Source organism: Podarcis liolepis (assembly GCF_965112155.1).
Source record: "Podarcis liolepis genome assembly, chromosome: 8".
In the NCBI taxonomy this organism is placed as follows: domain Eukaryota; kingdom Metazoa; phylum Chordata; class Lepidosauria; order Squamata; family Lacertidae; genus Podarcis; species Podarcis liolepis.
The window spans coordinates 22,350,552-22,371,078 of record NC_139560.1 but is presented as its reverse complement, the minus strand read 5'-3'; the positions used below and the strand labels follow the sequence as shown (position 1 = coordinate 22,371,078).

At 41.0% G+C, this 20,527-nt stretch overlaps 1 protein-coding gene across 28 annotated transcripts in view; it reads left to right on the top strand.

The window, feature by feature from the left end:
- RIMS2 (regulating synaptic membrane exocytosis 2) overlaps positions 1 to 20,527 on the top strand; it is a 349,035-nt gene that overhangs the window by 283,147 nt on the left and 45,361 nt on the right. For 14 of the 28 annotated variants that reach the window (XM_083516462.1, XM_083516464.1, XM_083516463.1 and 11 more), the window contains one exon: positions 14,952 to 15,124. The exons of 9 other annotated variants lie outside the window; for them this stretch is intronic. In XM_083516462.1, the coding sequence (XP_083372588.1) occupies positions 14,952 to 15,124 (173 nt within the window). Of the gene's footprint in view, positions 1 to 14,951; positions 15,125 to 17,165; positions 17,412 to 20,527 lie in introns of all 28 variants that reach the window. 5 more of the 28 variants (XM_083516456.1, XM_083516467.1, XM_083516468.1 and 2 more) reach the window with 1 other exon arrangement.

Genomic DNA, 20,527 nt, shown 5'->3' with positions numbered 1-20,527 from the left:
AAATAGAAGGGGAAGAAATGGAGGCAGTGAGAGATTTTACTTTCTTGGGCTCCATGATCACTGCAGATGGTGACAGCAGTCATGAAATTAAAAGACGCCTGCTCCTTGGGAGAAAGGCGATGGCAAACCTAGACAGCATCTTAAAAAGCAGAGATATCACCTTGCCAACAAAGGTCCGTATTGTTAAAGCCATGGTTTTCCCAGTAGTGATGTATGGAAGTGAGAGCTGGACCATAAAGAAGGCTGATCGCCGAAGAATTGATGCTTTTGAATTATGGTGCTGGAGGAGACTCTTGAGAGTCCCATGGACTGCAAGAAGATCAAACGTATCCATTCTTAAGGAAATCAACCCTGAGTGCTCACTGGAAGGACAGATCCTGAAGCTGAGGCTCCAATACTTTGGCCACCTCATGAGAAGAGAAGATTCCCTGGAAAAGACCCTGATGCTGGGAAAGATGGAGGGCACAAGAAGAAGGGGACGACAGAGGACGAGATGGTTGGACAGTGTTCTCGAAGCTACCAGCATGAGTCTGTCCAAACTGCGGGAGGCAGTGAAAGACAGGAGTGCCTGGCGTGCTCTGGTCCATGGGGTCACGAAGAGTCGGACACAACTAAATGACTAAACAACAAAGGAGTGGATGTGTGGACACAGAGGCAGATGGGCTTGAAGTTCATTTTCCAAGTAGGCACCATTTGCAGAACCAGCAAAAACACAGGACAGATATAACTTCCTAGCAACTGTACCCATCCATCTTATATTTTGCAGGTTATGTTACTGGTGGTGGAAAAGAAAGACAACCTCAAACGGTTTTTCATTCATCATAGCTCCCTAATCCCTATCCTAAAAGTTTATGGATTACTTACCTAAGAGCAAACGCCTCTGCAACTTTTTGTCTGAAATTTGTCATTATCCCCTCAGAAGGGGCAACAATACCTTCAAATTTAACCCTCATCTGCGAAGAGGTAAACTAGCTTTTGGTGTCTCATTTAAAACAAACCCCATACTGCAAATGTCTATTGCATAGAAACCCTTGCACATATTTGTGAAGTTTGGAAGGCCTCTACCTGTACAAACTTATCCAGTTTATCTCAGTTAAAAACATTGTGGGCTTTTGTTCACTTCCCCAACTAAATCACTGGGAAGACATATGAAACAGTGAAGTTCAAAGCAAGCATCTACTTCACATCTGAGGCCAAGGGATCTAAAGTGACCTAAGTCAAATTGGCTCACTTTCTGAAGCACCAAAGCAGGGTCCAATCCAAATGTCTTTGTTGCATGTCCCTAATTTTTACCCCATGGTGGCTTAATAAATTTTTTTACCCAAACCAATGAGAATCTGCAATCTGAATCCCTTGGCACTAGAGTCCTCCCTTTATTTGAGGGAAAGCCTTCAGAAATGCATATTGTAAACTACCTTGTGATCCTAGGATGGAGCACCCCTACTAGAACTGAGCATCTCCACCTGCCAAGTCAAATTTAGATTCTTTAAAACAGTTAGACCGATTATATCTTTTCACCCGAAGAAACATTTTGGTGTCAAGTAACCCTCAATATGGGACATGGGTGGCGCTGTGGGTTAAACCACAGAGCCTAGGGCTTGCCGATCAGAAGGTCGGAGGTTCGAATCCCCGTGACGGGGTGAGCTCCCATTGCTTGGTCCCTGCTCCTGCCAACCTAGCAGTTCGAAAGCAGATCAAAGTGCAAGTAGATAAATAGGTACCGCTCCAGCGGGAAGGTAAACGGCATTCCCGTGCACTGCTCTGGTTCGCCAGAAGTGGCTTAGTCATGCTGGCCACATGACCCGGAAGCTGTACAAAAGGAAATTAAACCTCTAGGCAGTCTAGTGAAGGCTGGTTAGTTTGCAGGCTTTGCTGATGCCTAATTATGCAGTCCATAGTACATAAAATTAAAATATCCTGTGCAAAGTGTCTGTTGCAGTAGCTGTGTGAGGGAAAGAACATGAATCCAGAAGCCAATGCCTAATCATACAGAGCTCTCCCTTTTCTACTTTTTCTTTTTTGAGGTGAGAGAGAAATTGTTCAGATGGGGTCTTCTCTTGATGAGATTTTGACATTCAGCGTCCAGCTCATTCATTATTTCTCTTTGCAAAGATTCTTACACCATTGATCTTTTCATTGACCATTTCACTCGTAGAGGTGCAATATTGACACCTTACCATTGTTGCTTGGTTGCCACCTCTAATAGCTCTCAGCTCTTTTAGCACCAGCTATTCTAACACTGTTATTTGCTTTAGATCTCCTCTCATATTGGTTACCAATAAATAGCATTAGAGAAAATAATTGTTCTTTGTGGTGTGCAGTAAAAAAACCCTTGTTGTCTTAGCTTTCTAAAGACACTACCAAAGATCCTATTGGTTCCAGTCCTTTGGAAAAATTAAAGCAAACTCCAACTTCCAAAAAAGTGCACTACAACTGCTTTGCTGATAGTGATATTTAAATGATAGTGATACCAGTGGCTTGATAGCTAACAAAGCAATCCTAATGTGCTACTGTGGCCTTGTGGAATGGCAAAGCTACTGCTGCATCTGTGGCCCAGCCACTCATGGCAGTTGAAGTGTGGGGCAGACAGATTGGGCTGGAACAGCACTCTGCCCTGGATCAGGCCCTTCATGGACAGCTGACATCAGCTATAAGAGTGGCTTGTGAGCCAGCAGACCCCAGGCCAGCTCAGCCCTTCCCTTAGAATGGGCCATTTCAGGACCTTCTTCTGGACTCTGCCAATGGGAATTTCAGTGCTTGGTGGGCAAATAAGGGTGGTCTGCACCGGTGGAGTGATGCAAGTGTCCCTTCAGTGGTAGTGACCTGGTGAGCCAGCTGATACAGGTGGAGGAATCCCTTTACTCAAATCTAAGCTCACCATAGTCTGACATAAGGAAGGTTTGGATTGTAGCCTTTAGAAGCTTGGAAGCTCAGGACTGAAAGCTTTTTATTGCATTATGTTCTATTTAGAGATATAATGGTTAGAATAATATAATCAAATAAATTACATTTATTCATTCATTCTTCATTTACTTCCTGTCCTATTACCCTAAGGCCTCAAGGCAACTAACAACACTTAGCTTGTATGCATTGGTCCGTGTCCCTTAGAGGACTCTCAGTATATGTAGGTCATATCATCAACAAGGCAAGAAAAAGAGAAGGAAATAGCAAGGGAGGAGAATTTTTAAATCATTGAACTCACCACCACAAAAAACCTTTACATAAAGGAATAATTTTTAATTTCCCTGAATACATGGGAGGAAGGCAGTAGAAGGACTAATTCTCAAGTAATTTAGGAACAGGTATGTGGATGGTGTCTGTACTTGTGTCACTGTCCTAGCTTTCTCACATATGACTGTTGGTTATATGTGGTCACTGTGGTGAGAGAAGGATCAGTCTAGCTGGCCTAGAGGGAAGTACATAGATGTTTGCCCCAGTCCCCAGGAGATATGCATGAAGAAGTAGACTTCTGCATGCATAGCATTTGCTGGATGAATAGTCACTTATGTAAATCAGATGTGCAAATCACATCTGTTGCCAGTTTGTACTGTGTTGCTTTCAGAGTGATGTGTATCTCAATGCACATTCCCATCCATGTTAGATCTGGGCTGGTATAGTCACTTTCTTACACAGGGCACTTGATATTTGTTTTTTGGTTTTTTAAAAAAGTGGTGTTTGTTTTGTTTTTTCATGTTTTTTTCTGATGTGCTTACTTGGGATGCATCTGCCTTGAATTTTTTTTTGGGGGGGCGGGGAATTATGCTAAAATTGTAATTATGATTGTAAACAGACATTGTAAATCTTTTATAAATTGGAAAATTGAATAATGGTAGCCCTTACCAGTAAGTTGAGTTAATATTTGTATCCTGCTTTACCAACAACAAATGTAGAGCTCAAAATGGCTCACCTTCCTCCTCCCCCCCCCACCTTGTTTTGTGAGTTTGGGCCTCTTCCTTTACTCCAGCTGGCTGTTTAACTACAGTTTTATAAACCACTTAGAGGTTTAATTACAATCAAGCTGTATATACATTCTGTTAAATAAATTTTAAAAAGCAGGAATAGCTATAACTTTTTCCAGCCTCGGTGCCACATTCGTCCTCTGGGAGCCTCATGCCAGCAGTGGGTGCATATACCCCACATGCACGCTGTGCACAGATATGAAATGAAATTAAATATGTGCAGAACACATACACAGGCCACACATATGTACACATACACAGACTCACATCACTTCTCTGATTATCTGTGCAGAGGACAGGGTTTGTGGCGTCCTCCTTGCTCATCAGACAATTGATGTGATGATCATGATCAGGTGATTGATCTGATTAGGGAGGGAGCGCCCCCCCACACACATCAGGGTACTCTACCCAGCTCTGCATCCTGATGGGGTTAAAAACCACCCTCTTCTCACATCAGATGACTGATCTGAAGGGGGAGAGGGCAATTCTATCCATGACTTCTTTCAAACTAGTTTTGTTCTACCTAACAAAAAAGCAGTTTCCACATGTTCAGAAGCATATTGCTCTTAGGTCCCCATTGCTGGGCTCCTGCAGCTATTGCTAGTCATGGATGCAGGGAACTAAACCCTTTTCTTAGTGTGGATCATTTGGGCAACTGCTACTTCCAGGTTCTTTGCTTGCAATAATGTCCAGCTGCTGGTGATGATCACCAAACAGCTCAGAAAGTAATCTCATCACACATCAGAAGGCAGAGTGGCTTCAGCCCCCCCCCCCAATCTTACCCCAAGATAGCTGTAAGCCCTTCAGATGCTGCAGCCACCATCAGGCTTCCCTTAGTGCTGCTATATACAGTTGGGGTCTCTCTGTCCCCCACTTCATTACTTCTAATACCACTAACAATTTCAGTAGGTTGTCTGGGATCCAGACTCAGCCCATCGGTTGTCAGTCAGCACTCCTGAATTGTATGTCATTTCTGTAAGACTCTAGCCACTCCTTTTATGATATTTGCCTCTCACTGACTTGCAGTTCTATCTAATCTTTGGTGCTAAATGCTGAATTAAGTCTCATATGCAAAGTGTGTGTAGGCAGCTTTCCACAGCCGTCTCAAGGGCTGTCTTGTGCCGTGATGCTCTTCAGCTATTTAATCAGTTTAGTGCAATCTTTCAAACAATATTTTCAACAAGAATTAACAGATTTCATGTAGCATTTCACCCTCCATAACGTCTAGCTTACCTATTTCTCTTTCACTACCCTCATCAAGTCTATTAAGTTGTTCATAATTAAAATATCCCTCAGTGTCTTATACCAGAGAGAAATGAGCCCATATTTTTGCTGTGAACAATTGTGGCACAAATTACCCAGAGGCCCTTGCATTATGGGGAATAAAAACTGGCCAGATGGTCCCTGAGTTGTTCCAGCTGTTCTTGAAATTTTCATAGGAATTGCTGATATGCCCAAGGGAAAATGTAATGAAAGGCAAGATTTAACTTTATATAAAGAACAGTAGATTACAAATATGGAATCTTTCCTTAACATCAAAAAAATGTTTTGAAGGATCTATGTTATTCTTAAGGGTATTAATGCAATGATCTCCTTTACACATAACTTAGTGTCCTTCAAGATTTTTCACCATTTTTGTACTTAGCTATAGACACTGGATATAATTTTCTTGTTTTAAAAAAGACCACATATATAGAGGCACTCCAGAGTTTTATAAAAATAAACTCTTGAGTTTCAGAAACACCATGGTTTGTTGAGTCATCCTGCCTCAGAATCTACTCAAGCTACAAAGGCCTAAAGCAAGAGCAACTAGAAAATGAACCAAGCTTTGGAGAAATAAGTCATGGCATATTTGCTCATATGTGACAAAATGCAGGGCTTGTTAAACAAACCGTGGTTTTTAGAAAAGGATTTGCATTATGCAACCAGTGTAAAGTGAAAGTGGGTGTGGCCTTCTGGTCAGCATGCTGAGCTGAGGCCACTCCCACCCTACTGATGTAGACTCAGAGGCTCTGGCCCTGGTTACATAATAAAGTCTTGGAGAGACTTTGCTTTTCAAAGTGGTTTGGACAAGTATTAATGTCATCTATTTCAAAAAAATATATTAAAAAAAATCTGTCGAGGCAGTAAGGTGAATTAAACGGTAATGACTCCTGCTACACCAGCTGTTCTTGATAATTGCCTACTCTGAGGGGGAAAAATGTTTTCCCCGTTTCTCCTCTTGCAAATGATGACCAAAGGTACCAACTGTGAGCAGCCTCCAAGCATTCATGAAGCAAATGAGAAAGTAGATATCTGAGCCTTCTATGTGCAGGTAGCAGCACTACAATGGTAGTGAGATTTTTTGCCCTTGCAGAAGAGAGTAAAGTAGTCAGGTCAAAACAAACAACCTGGAAAGCAGAGCATTTAGGATGTAGCCTAAAATCAGATGCGAACTGTGCAGTTTGACAGCCGAGGGAGACCTATCCATGGCATTCATAATTGTTGTTGTTTTTTGTATGCTTCTGAACTGCTCTGGGACTAAGAAAAGGGCAGTTTACCTGGTGTCAAAATCAAATCTCAATGAAAATGTCTCCAGACTATGCCAAAGAAATTGCTGACCAGAGGTGAAATTTTAACAGAGCTGAGAGACTAGTCAATAAAACTAGTTTTTGCCCCTATCAGACGGAGGACAGATATCATGAGACAAATGTGCAGATATCATGGGACAAATATGTCCTTCAGGAACTCTGGCGAGGCTGTCTACTTCCTTGACTCTGTTGAAGGACCTGAACCTGATGAAGAATGAAAATAACATTACAAGTTTGTTTATTACTGCACCTGTCTTTTAGCTTCTATACTGCATGGACAAGTTGCAATACCTCTCTGGTGTCTTCTTCACAGAAAAAAAATATATGTTCCTCATCTGACCCATCTCATTGGAAGTGAGACCCTCTGCTGTCAGAACAGGCAGGAAGGGAGAAACTTGGTGTAGTTCACCCTGGAGTCTTGTTTGGCAGTCTCTCTGATTTCTTTTGGGTATTCTGTGAAGTCCTAGGCTTGTTAGTGTGCTTCAGCTTCCATCTGAGGGTCTTTCTCCCTGTTGTTTCTATACTTTCCAATACCTTAAAGTTCTGTTTTCCTATACATCTATATCTATGTTTCTCTAGGTCCTTGAGCTTTGAAAGTAATGAGGCTGCTGTAAATGGAATATTTTATAATGCACAGATATAAGACAAATCTTGGAGCCTGTGTGTGGTCATACAGTCAACCTATGGTGTTTGTGACTAAACTCAAGCAATAAATTCCTTTCATTGTCCCTTTAGAACAATAGCTGTTTGGTCCTGTTGTACTTTTTAAAAGAAAAAGAAAAAAGAAACCCTTAATTTATATTTATTGGAGAGCAACCCAATCAAACCTGGTGTACCTTACTTCTGAATAGACCTGCACAAGACTGGGAGTTTAGCCATGTGAAAAAAGTGAAACAGGACATTTTTTATTCTCTGTTACTTACTCCAGAACATCACTGGTTGTGGCTCCACTCACCACCAGCATGCAGGGCTCAATAGGCTACCCCCCAAAAATGTGGATCTTGAAAGGGAAAAGGAGGGCCAAACCCTGAATTTAGTGTTCTTTGTGAAAAAATAATAATTTAAACCAAGGGGGAAATTGCATGCTGCCTCTAGACATCGTGCCTCCCCACCTCTGAAATGTATTCCCAGCTTTCTGTTTGTTCAACGTGTCCTGAAGATTACTACTTCCCATTACAGGGAAATGAGTGCTAATAAAAAGTAATGATGATACCATTGACCTAGCCACTTACCACGCCCATCCATGTTCACATAAAACTATGCAAAATATATGAACAACTATAGCATACCATTAACAAATTCTAGACCTGCGTGTTGATGAAGGAATTGGGAAACCACCAAAAAATGTTGCTCACACAACTGAATGCCTAACTGATCCAGCCTTAGGAGATCAGCAGCAGTATATTATATGGAAGTTGTTTTAATTTGGTTGTGTACTTTTTGATACTTTTTATTGTTTACTTTTGTTCTGCTTGTGATTATGTGTTTTTTCATGTCTTAAGCTGCCTTAAGCATGGTTTTAACTGTGGAAAGGCAGCATACATATAAAATTATGTATGTATGTATGTATTAGGGTGCTCTAGCAACTTTGCAACTATGTTCATCAACAGCAAACATCAGGTTTTTTTCAGAATTTGTGTATTTGCCATCATATAATTTCATATCCAATGACAAATAATGAAAAATCAAGATTGAAATTCAGCATTTAAACTTGTCACAAAGAGTAGACCCTCAGAACTCTCCAGTTCACTCCTGAACCTGGTATAACAGTATTTTATTAGGAGCCGAACTTATGCCAGGATCTTCAAATGGAACATCTTGTAGAACTAAGAATAAAACTGGGCCATTGCCATTTGCTTGAATGGTAATTAGTAGAGAGGTTTGACAATTTTGGCATCTGTTGTATGTAGGTGGAGAGAGAAAGCAAGTTCTGCTTTAAATGTGCAGTCATGAAACAGTATACCTTGAGCTCAAATGCCATCTAAAAATAAAGAACAAAACTACTTTTAATAGAAAGCAGGAAGTGCTTCTTCAAGTACAATTGTCATTAAATATGTAATAGTTGCTACCACAACTGCATATCTATATACAAAGTGCCTTGTAACTGGAATATGAAATAATGGCTGATGGTCAGATTTCATTACAGGTAGTAAGTGCTGGCTTCAAAACATTACTAATATATATTTAGGAGGCGAAATAATTTTTTAAATGTCAAATTCAGAACATATATCGGGAATGCTATCTGTGAGGAGAATGTTATCACTGAGAGTATTGTACTTTTCACCAGGGTTTGGTCTAAAACAGGTCTTCCCAACCTGTTGACCTCCAGATGTTTTGGAGTACAGGTCCCCAATATTCACAGGAAGCATGGGCAGTAGTCATGAATGATGGGAGTTTTGGAAGGCTCATCTGGAGGGAAATTACAGGCCAATATAGATTAATGTCTGTCCCCTGAAAACTGGTAAAAAAACATTGTCAAAGATAATATAACCAAGCAGATAGAAGAACAAGCCTTACTGAAACAGAGCCAGCATGACTTCTGCAGGGGCAAGCCCAGTCTCATGAACTATTAGAGTTCTTTTAGAGTGTCAACAAGCATACAGCTAGAGGTGATCCAGTTGACATAGTAGACTCTTATTTTCAAAAAACTTTGGACTAAGTACCTCACCAAAAACTCTTCAGTAAGTTTTGCAATCGAAGAAGGGAAGAAGTTCTATTGTGGCTCAGGAATGGGTTGCAGGAAGCAAATAATGGAGACAAGTGAAATTTCAAGTCCCCCCAAGGATCTGCATTGGGACCTGTGATTTTTTAACCAGATTGTTAATAAATGATCTGGAGTTAGGAGTGAACAGCGAGGCGGCCACGTTTGCTAATGATATTAAATTGCTCAGGGTTGTTCAAACAAAAAGAGATTGCCAAAAGCTCCGAAAGGAGCTCTCCAACCTGACTGAATGGGTGGTAAAATGGCAAATGCGATTCGGTGTATATAAATGTAAAGGGATGCATGTTGGGGCAAAAAAAACCCTTAATTTTACATATATGCTCATAGGATCTGAACTGACAGTGATGGACCAGGAAGAAGACATTGGGATCATAGCAGATAGTTCAGTGACTATATCAAACCAGCATTCAGCAGCTGTGAAAAAAGCCAGTTTTCCATGCTAGGCTGTAACTGTAATTGGAATACTGTATACAGTTCTCGTCACCACCTCAAAAGAGATGTTGTAGTGTTGAGAGAAGTTCAGGTAGGGGTGACCAAAATGATCAAGGGGATGGCATGACTTCCCTATGAAGAAAGGTTGCAGCATTTGGGACTTCTTAGTTCAGAGAAAAGGAGAGTAAGAGGTAAAATGAGAGAAGTTTATGCATGGCATGGAAAAAGTGGATAGAGAAAAGTTTTTCTCCCTCTCTGATAACACTAGAACTCATAGACATCCAATTGAGCTGGATGTTGGAAGATTCAGGACAGATAAAGGAAAGTAAGCTCTGCCTCTACACTTTGAGGCAGCAATGCTTCTGAATGCCAGTTGCTGCAAACCACGGGAGAGGAGCGTGCTCTTGTGCTTAAATCCTGCTTCTGGGTTTCCCACAGGCCAGTGGTTGGCCACTGTGAGAACAGGATGTTGGACTTCAACGGGCCATTGGCCTGATCCAGCAGGCTCCTCTTATGTGTCCACCCTACGATTCTGTTGTTTCAGGCTATAGATAAAAAGATGAAATGTCATCTTACTAGTGAACAAACTATTAAGAATGTCACAAAAAAAACGTTGGGTTACATCAGCAGAACAAAGGAGCCTTCAAATATTTAACTCCTCCTAGTAACTTGTATGCAAAGATAATGATCCAAGTTAATTAACACTTTCCTACTAACTCTGTTAAAAGTTTACTATGAAACAAAGTGTCCACCTTGCTAAATTAAGAAGAAAAGCCATACCACTTTGGTGTGATTTTTTTTAAAAAATTAGTGCTCCTTTATTGGCTTAACTTCACATTACTGATTTCTGAGAAGATCAGATAGATACATATATGCACACTAGATGTGTCATTTTTGTACCATATATTTGTTTTTACTTTTTGTATGATAGGTGCATTAAATGCTATCTCATTAATAATTCTTTATCTAGAATCTCACCTTCGGTTCAGCAGATTCCTCAGACTTACTGTACTTCCTTGCTTGTTGTATATTGGCAGTGCAGGTAGTTTTGACTATATCAGGGTTTGGTATAGAAAAAATATATATATTTCAGCTCATAAATTTTAATACTTCTATAATAATTTCACACATTGAGTCCCTTGACAGCTGCTTGCATACTTCTCATTCCCTCCTAGAACAGATGATATATTGCTGATCATCTGATTGGGGCTATCCTGATCTGGGCTCCAGTGCCTTTGCTATGTTTATAGGCTGCTCTGCAAGAAAATATCAGGGCACCTGACACAGATGAATGAAAACAAATTAAAATTCAGTGACAATAAGCACATACTAATAAAAATGTACCAAGCATAAAAGACCAAAGTAGCAAAGGCAAACAAAGCAAAACCCCACATCCAAACTAAACAAAGTTAAAAGACTTGTGGGGGGAGAGGAGAAGTCTTTACCTTGGACCACAATGACAAGCAAGCCTCTCTAGGTAAGGTGTTCTCTAGGCAGGGTGCCACTACTGTAAAGGCCCTTCAGTGACCAACTATCTGCATCTCACTCAGAAATGTACACACATTTGGTTCTTTAGCTAATCAAAATTACGTATGACAACTCCTGGCTTGGGGCAACTATACTATAGAATATTCTTAAAATGGGATACGATATCTTCATTGTATTAGACAAACATCAATTCTGTTTTCAGTTATAAAGTCCAACTTAGGCCTGGTTTGTTCATAGAACAAAATGATGTGAGAATGAGATAAGAAATAATTCAAGTGGTAGAGTGGACCCTATTAGTCGAGGTCATGTTTTTAATCCCCCCCCCCAACTTCCCTGGTCTAGAACCTTTCTCCCTGATGTGCTAGATGGGTTTTTGTTTTGTTTTTATTTGCATGAAAATTATTTATTATTTCTACCTGTGGGCCCATCCAAATGGTTATAGGGTGGGTTGCATAATATCACAATTAAAACAAGTATATGCTATATTAAAATCATAAAGTAAAACGACAAAGCTAACCGAATGGAGCACATCCACTCAAGCCTGAGCAAAGAGGTGTGCCTTAACCAATTGTCAAAAAAAGTATACAGTGGTGGCGCAAGATGCCCCTGGGAGGAAATCATTCCACATCCTGGGGCCAATGCAGATAAGTCCCTCTCACGTGTTGCCTCCCCTCTAACCACAGGAGGCAGGGGCAGTGCTAACAGAGCCTTGCTGATTTTAACACCTGGGCAGATTGATTTGGGAGGAGCCCAAGTTGTTCAGGGATATATAGATGTATGTATGTATGTATATATGTACGTATGTATGTGTATATATGTATATATGTATATATATGCTTATGTGTTAACAACTTAAAATGGGCTTGGTAATGGGTCTGTGTGTGGGAACAGCTATAGTGGCACAGCCCACCCGACTACCTCTGGATTCCATCACCTTATTCTGTTGAATATATAAATCATTTCCTAAAGTTTGGAGCAGCTTATCTTTTTCATTTTCCCAGCAAACCTAAGAATGTAGTCATCCAAGAGATTAGCATGCCCTAACACCGCAGTTAGAACTTAATGTAATGTCTCCTCATAAACAGTGCTATTCAGTGAAGTCATTTCAGACATTTAAGCTGTGAGTCATCCTAAGCTCTGTTCATGCAACCAAATGATAGAGTGAAAGCATGCATGGGGGAGCAGGAGTAACTCTTCTTTGCAGAGCCTTTGCGCATACAACTTGCACATGCACAGCTCTTTCTGAATCATGCAGAGACAGCCTACTGTATACAAACTGCATCCCTGAAAATTTGATGCAGAAGTCTCAGTGAATGGGTAGAAACCTGTTACTATGTTCCTCCTCTATTCTGCATACACACTTTACCCTGTTTTGTTACATGAATAGTGTCATAGAGTAAACTAAGTGACCAAGGGATGAATACGGCTGTGATAAACAGCCATCACACATAATGACTTCCTCAAAAGAATCCTATGAGCTCTGCTACAAAGTAGGGATTTAAACTTGAGCCTGCTATATCAAATTGCAACATATCCCACCCCATGGCCAGCAATTGCAAACTTAAATATAGTTGCTTTATTTAACTCTATTTTCTACCCATTGGGCTGTATTCAGCTACCGCATCCCAACAGTACTGGAGAGCCAGTATGGTGTAGTGGTTAAGAGCGGTAGTCTTGTAATCTGGTGAACCGGGTTTGCGTCTCCGCTCCTCCACATGCAGCTGCTGGGTGACCTTGGGCCAGTCACACTTCTCTGAAGTCTCTCAGCCCCACTCACCTCACAGAGTGTTCGTTGTGGGGGAAGAAGGGAAAGGAGAATGTTAGCCGCTTTGAGACTCCTTCAGGTAGTGATAAAGCGGGATATCAAATCCAAACTCTTCTTCTTCTTCTACAAGGAATTCCACTTGACAGCTGAACTTTCCCTCTTCTTCTCACCTCCGCACACACACTGCACCTTCTCTAATTCTGCTCCAAAGAGTTATAGAAACCCCTAAAACTGGTTTAGGGAGTGTGGGGGGTCAAGGAGAGGGGGAGGGGGTGTTCCATTGCGCAAGCAGAATTCCTTGAGCCAATGTAGCAAGATACTTAATGTGACTTTGAATTCCACCCTTAATTTTTAGCACTTGGCATAAAGAATAGGTGGCTGAAGAAACCCAAGAAACAGAGGGTATACCAAGCTGAATGTGTGCATTTGTGTTTGAGAGACACAGTGTCTTATAGCCTTAAATACAAATGGCAGTCACAGATTGTATTCACATGTAATGCTTAATCCAGACAGTGGCTTACCATGAAGATGCAGGTTCCCAGGGAGGAAATGACAGCTGGTTTGTTCCTTCTCCCTGCTCCTTTTAGTTCAGTTATATGGTACAGCCAAGGTTTGGGTAGCATGTTGTCTGAACCCTGGATTATAGATATGTTTTGTTCTCCTTCATCACAATCTGCAACCAAGGTAGATTCTTCAGCCAAATTCTTTATGCGGCAAAAAATTATGAAGCTCTATTTGAGGAGCAAAAGAACTTGCGGTGACCCTTGAGATGTCGAGCTGTTTGCTGTTGGGCAGGGTTGTTTCGTTGGCAGCTGACAGTTTGGATGTAGCCCCAAAAGCAATTTGAGCTGGCCCCTGGTGTCCCTACCAAATTAAATCAAGCTTTGGTTGAGGTTGCTTCACCTGTAAGGGAAATGAAAAAAAGGCTTGCAACTGAAAGGAATGTCACACTTTCATGTTATACTTTTGGAATTCGTCATACTCTACCTATGCCTGGGCACATGCAGAGGTGAATTTAGGGGAGCGCAAACGGTTCGTCGGCACTGGGCACCGAGCCAAGAGGGCAGCACGGGGTACCGCAACAGTGACTTAGAACAGAGCACAAGAGTGCCAAATTTTGGCATCGCACAGGGTGCTGCTGAAATTTGAAAGTCCAAAGTCCACCATTGACACATGGTCCTTGATTATTATACCTCACTGTAAAAATAAGTTGGCAGTGTTTTTTATGGACCATGTAAGGAGATCAGTTTGTGGGCAAAATAGATTCCCAGCTGCCTGTATACTCTTTTGAGAATATGGCACTTCCTTAGAATATTGAAGTTGTGTGGCCTAAGACACTGAATTACTGAGTGCCGATTATGCATTTAGCATGGACATAGAAGCAGTCTATAAAACCTGAAGCTGTGCTACACAGATGCTGTGGTGCACAAAGTTTTAAATATATATATAAAAAAAGAATTGTCACAGCTAGATTTTTTTTTTTAATGGAAGTATTGATGAAACAGTATATAATAACCTAAAAACACCATAGGCCCTTTATCATGTACTGACATTTTGTTTGCATTTAGGGGGTTAAATGTATAAATGCATTGGAACTGGTTTTTTTTTTTTTTCATTGTAGTGCATATCCCACACATTTCAGGTTTTGCAGGGTTTCTGCACAAGGACTAAAACTGTTTATGGTAAAAAATAATAAGTAGTAGCTCTATGGATCATTTAGCTGTTATTATATCATTCAACTTGTTTTAGTTTGAATTGCATTTTTTATTTTATCGAAGCCATTCTGAGCACTTTGAAAAGCTCTCTTGGAATGTTTAAAGTAAACAAAATGCAATAAATTTCTGTGTGAGGTTCTGCAATTGCGGTAATTGCTGAATAAATAGAATCCTCCCTATTCTGCAAGAGCTTTATGAAACTGGCAGCAACAGTACTGGTACAGAGAAGTTGTAAGCAGTTGTTTGACTGTGGCTACATAGACTAAATTTGTACACTCATCTGTATACTCATTTTTACAGTATCGACCAGGGCGGGACCCTCAACGAGGCTCTGACAATGTTTCTAACAAGTCTTCAGACAGCGATGTAAGCGACGTGTCGGCTGTATCGAGGACCAGTAGTGCTTCCCGCTTCAGCAGCACTAGCTATATGTCTGTACAGTCAGAAAGACCAAGAGGGAACAAGAAAATTAGGTAAGAAACTGTAAAGTTGACCACTTCCAACAGAGCTTTCCAAACTGTGTGTTGCGACACATTAGAGTGTTGACTGCAGTGCGTGGGTGTGTCGCACGAACACTCCCTTCGCTCCTCCTGGGGCTGGAAAGGGGTTAGTTTAGCCTCCAGTTTGCTAGTAAGACTGAATTGCTGTGTCGGGAAATGATGCATGTCTAAAAGTGTGTCGCGAACATGAAAAGTTTGGAAAGCTCTGACTTACAAGGTTGTATTTTTGAACAGCAGATCAACTTTCCACCGATTCCACTTGGTTCAAGTAACACAGTTCCCAAAAGATTTTTTAAAATCTTATGCTAGTTTTCTGCGACAGTGGAGTGTTTTCCTGGATTGAAAATGAACCTATTATTGACAATTCAAGCCAGTATTTAAAGTCAGTTATTGTACCTTACAGATATTAGAAATTCATTTATACATCTTAGTAGCTGCATTCAATAAGTCTACGTCATGGAGCTATAGAAACAACCTACTGTAGATCTAGTACATTAATGACCTTACTATGGGATGTGGTGAGGAAAACATGAAATGTTTGCATGTTCATGGCATGCCTACAGCATAATGTGATATATAGCCTCCTCTGTCAAAAAAGGAAGATTACACAAACATGCGCAGCTGATCACAAATGTTCACATTCCTCCAAACCAACTAAGGAGCTATGAACCGTAGGTCTGTAGTTTAGACATTGGCCCATGGGTGGCCAACTCCACAATTAAAGAGACTATTGGAATTGCCATAAAAGGCTTGTGTGCTTTAAAATGTATTTTTAAAAAAGTAACAGGGAAACGGAAGTAAGTTGTGATTGAGGGGTTTCAAAAAAAATTCAGGATTTTTTTCAGGATTGCACAGAACGGCCAAGACAGAGGCCATTTTTAATCCTCCCTTTCATGACTAGAGTAGCCTTAGCATTTCATAACCCTTCAAATCTCTTTGCATCTTTTGATTAATCACACCCATTTATATGATTCTCCCCTGCTCTTAAATATGTATTATATATACCCCTGTATATATATAACACATCTTTAACCATTCTGCAAAGGATTGACTGATGATAACGACTGACTGTATGATCAATTCATACAGTTATCCAAATTGCCAAGGCAGTTTCCCATTAGCTAGTAATCAGAAATTTGAACTATATCTGTGCTGCTTCTCCTTTGCTGACCAGGGAGGAAATTAAGGACTGTGCTGGCTTAGTGATATGTGCAAACGAGTTTTTGTGTTTTGTATCTTTTTTCAACAAGTCATGAGAGGAAGCCAAGAACAAGGCTTGAAACTGTGACTTGTTATAACATGTAAAGTGGCCCATTGTTATAATAGCTAGACATAGGCAGTCCAAAGGATGAGTTGCTTGTGTGCTGCTGACAAACAAGCAGTCTCTCGTGAGAAGGAAAGATTAGCAGTAGCAGCCAGGAAAGTTGACTCAGCACTCCATCAGTAACCTTCAAGCAACCCCAGGGGCAGTGGACTAGAAACAAGTGACTGCCTCTTAGCAGAATCTAGCACAGAATGGATGCTGCGTTGTGAAAATTTCATTTCCACTTCTCATACTTACATTGACTTTCAGAATGACAAGCTGGAATGGGTGCATGTACGCTTGCAGAATGCAAGCTGAATTTCCATGCATAAATGTGCACATATATGTGCAATACACACACATACACACACACACACGGTTAACTGCTAGGAAACTACCCATACTAATTTTAAAAGAACTAATTTTGAGTATTGTTTATTTTCATTTAGCTTATTGCACAATATATCTGCCCTTTAGTTACTCCTAGAAAAACTGACTATACCTTTATCATTACCTAGACTATGCCAAGTAATTAACCAGCATGCTTTTTTTGTCATCGTGGCATAATTCCATTTGTTGTATGATTTGTCAATTCATTTTCTTTTGCCCCTTAGTGAATGCATGTTTTGCTTCTGTCCACTCGTCCTAACAAGCTTCTGTCTTCTTTTTTGTTTATTTGCATGCTTCCTCAATTTTCGTTAACTTTGGAAGATCAAGTGAGGAAAGAAAAGAGGGAGGGGAGGGGGAGATATTCCCTGAGGAAGATGAGGAGAATCAGGATCTTGAGAAAAAGGAGGATGAAAAAGGGGAAGGGGAAGAGGTGACAGAGAACTGTGATAAGGAGGAGAACAAAGAAGCAGAAGAGAATGAAGGGACCCAAGATGAGCAAACTGAGGAAGGGACAGAAACAAAAAATAAAGAGGATTTGCAAAGGCGATACTCACAAGATGATCTCAGGTAAAACAGATCCCCGTAACATTGCTTCCCTCATGACTTGACCCTATTCCTTGCTTGCCCTCCATCACTCGCAGTAGCTTGTTGTTTATACTCCCTTTGTCCTGCAATTATTTTTAATTTCAGCCATAATGTTTTAATAGTTGAGTTTAGTGGACTGCTTTTGCAAACAAAATTGTGAATTATAGCCACGTATAGCTTGCTGTATAGCCTACCAGTTCTGAACTAGTCATCCTTGGTTCAAATCAAGCATCCTTGGTTCAAATCAGCATCCTTGGTTCAAATCAGCCACTCATGAAAGTAATTTTCAGCCAACTCCAGAGCTTTCTTAAACTCTGCTGTCAACAGAATACAGTACATATTCACCCTAACAATGGGTGGTTTGATCTTCACGCACAGCAACACCATGAATGAGTGCAATGTGTTCCTCTTCCAGGGGCTTTTTAGTGCCCTCCATAATGGCTGGTATTTCATTAGTAGGGACAATAATACTTGATTGTTTTAAGAATTCGCTACTGAATGGTGCATGCGGAGTCTTGAAGTAGTTTGGGTAACGTGCTATAGAAAATGCTGAGTACTATTATTAGTACTACAGTACTGAGGACAGGGATGTTACAGAAGTTTTTCATGTTCCAAACATTAACTACTTTAGATAATTCTTTTCCGGTGACATCACTACAAAGGAATATGTGCTTTGCCTAATATGTAAGAGAAGGGAACTATTGATCTTGCTCATCTGTATAGTAATCGTATTTGTGATACATAAGTAGATCTTAAAGTGCCTTTTCATTCCTGTAAGTTACTTCTATGTCACTCTGCTGTGTATAATACATCCCATTGATTTTTATAGAACTATCACCCAGTGAGAAGTGTATGTGAACTCTGAGTACACTGCAGAAGGCTGAAATCATTCATTTTTAAATTACATTGGTGGTTTCTTGGTGTGCAAGTGAACAGTGCTGCATTTTTACAATATAGTTTCTGATGGTGTGAGTTTAAAGTACAAACTGGAGGGGAGTTCTCTCCCCCTCCTCACCTATCCCTACTACGCTTCCTTGTTTCCAGAAGCTGCATGTAAAGCCTTCCCCACTTCCCAAAACAAACTCCTTTCCTTCCCCTTGTAAAAGCAGATAGGCATGGCAGCAACGAAAAGGGGGGTTTTCCACTCTCTCCCTCTGAAGCTCTAGTGCACTAATTAGCAGCACACAATGGGAGCCCAATGGGGGATGTTGTTCCCCCATTATTGCGGATAGAACAACCTTCAGTAAAACTACATCACCCATGGGCCATGGGTTCCATTGCTCTAGTGTGCTGCTAATGACTGCACAGGGTACTGAAGAGGGAAGGCAGGAGGGGGGACTCTCTCCCTCTCAGCTGTTTGCATCACTGCAGTCATCTGCTTTTACAAGGGAAGGGAAGTGGGGAGTAAGGGTCAGGGCTCAAGGACTGGTGAAGTGGGCTTCTAGGGTTAGCCAGGGCCAGTATGGATGGGAAGTCCTTTCCTTGCCAGCTAGGAAAAAGACTCCCTTGGAGAGTCCTCCTCAAGAGATTTGAGTGGAAGGTTTGAAGAGGCCCTGCTTTCCCATCCTTGGCATGTGGCAGTATCCAACCCCCCACCTTCTTGGTTTGAGGCATATCAGTGTGTCATTTTGCCTGAACTGTTAAACCACGGTTGCACTTGCTCTGCGAACAGGGAGTGAAAGCTAGGGTTTGATCCAGAGCTCAAATTATGGGGAAATGTACAAGCCCTTTCTGAAATCGAAAAGCCCCAAGCCCTGATTTCCCCCTGCCACTGAGACTAGTGAAGAGACTACAGCCATGGACAGGGAATCATCATAAGAACAAAGCAAGTTTTTTTAAAAGTTTTTTTTTTTTAAAGTTAGATTTTATCTTAAGCTAAAATGAAAATCAGTCTTCGGGTTAGAGAAGCCTTTTCACCTATTTAAAGTGTTTGTACTGTTTCTTCAATGAACACTTCAATGAGTCAAGTCGTGGCAGCAAAGTAATTCGTAGCATTTATGCTTTAGGAATTCTACTTCCTACGCTGATTATTTTTTGTTTCTAAGTCATAATTATTCCATTAAATTGGACATCTTTACATCCCACTGTCATCTCTTTATTCTTATCTGTGTTCTTCTACTTTGCCGTCACAAGCATTTTATAACTGACATTTTCCTTGATTCAGAATATTTTTTTTTACTCCCACGCCATGCTGAGCTAAGCAAGGTTGTAGTGTGTCTTCCAAACCTGGGCTCAGGTTAGTGAGGAGCCTGGATTCTGGCAATGACAAGCTTAGCCAAACCTTGGCATGGCTTAGCTTAGCTTAGTACAAAGACATAGGGGTACAAAACTGGGGAGGAGCAAAATGCCTACAGCCTCCTCTCAAATGTTTGTGTGGTCCTGGTAAGGTATGGTTTGGCTTGCCATGACATGTGAACCAGACCTGTTCAATACAGTCTGCCTGACAAGTACCTTTTGAAAATAATTTACATACATAAAATATTTCATAGGTCCAATTCTTCACAAAGTTTCTATTAAAAACTCCCTAAAGTTAGGGGATAACTATATATTAAACAGGGGACACGAGTAGCTCTGTGGGTTAAACCACAGAGCCTAGGACTTGCCGATCAGAAAGTCAGTGGTTCAAATGCCCGCGATGGGGTGAGCTCCCATTGCTCAGTCCCTGCTCCTGCCAACCTAGCAGTTCGAAAGCATGTCAAAGTGCAAGTAGATAAATAGGTACCACTCCAGCGGGAAGGTAAACGGCGTTTCTGTGCACTTCTCTGGTTTGCCAGAAGCAGCTTAGTCATGCTGGCCACATGACCCGGAAGCTGTACGCCGGCTCCCTCATCCAATAAAGCGAGATGAGCGGCGCAACCCCAGAGTCGGCCATGACTGGACCTAATGGTCAGGGGTCCCTTTACCTTTACCTTTATACATTAAACACAAATAATAGAGATCTAATGCCATTTTTTAAAAGGGTAAAATTGAAACGCAGAAGTGGCATAAGGGAGAACCGGTGTGTTGTGCCCCTACCTGCCACTGCTCCTATCCCCCTGCTGCACCAAAGAAGAAGCTAGGTTGTTTAGTCACAGCTGCTGTCACTCATCTGAACATGA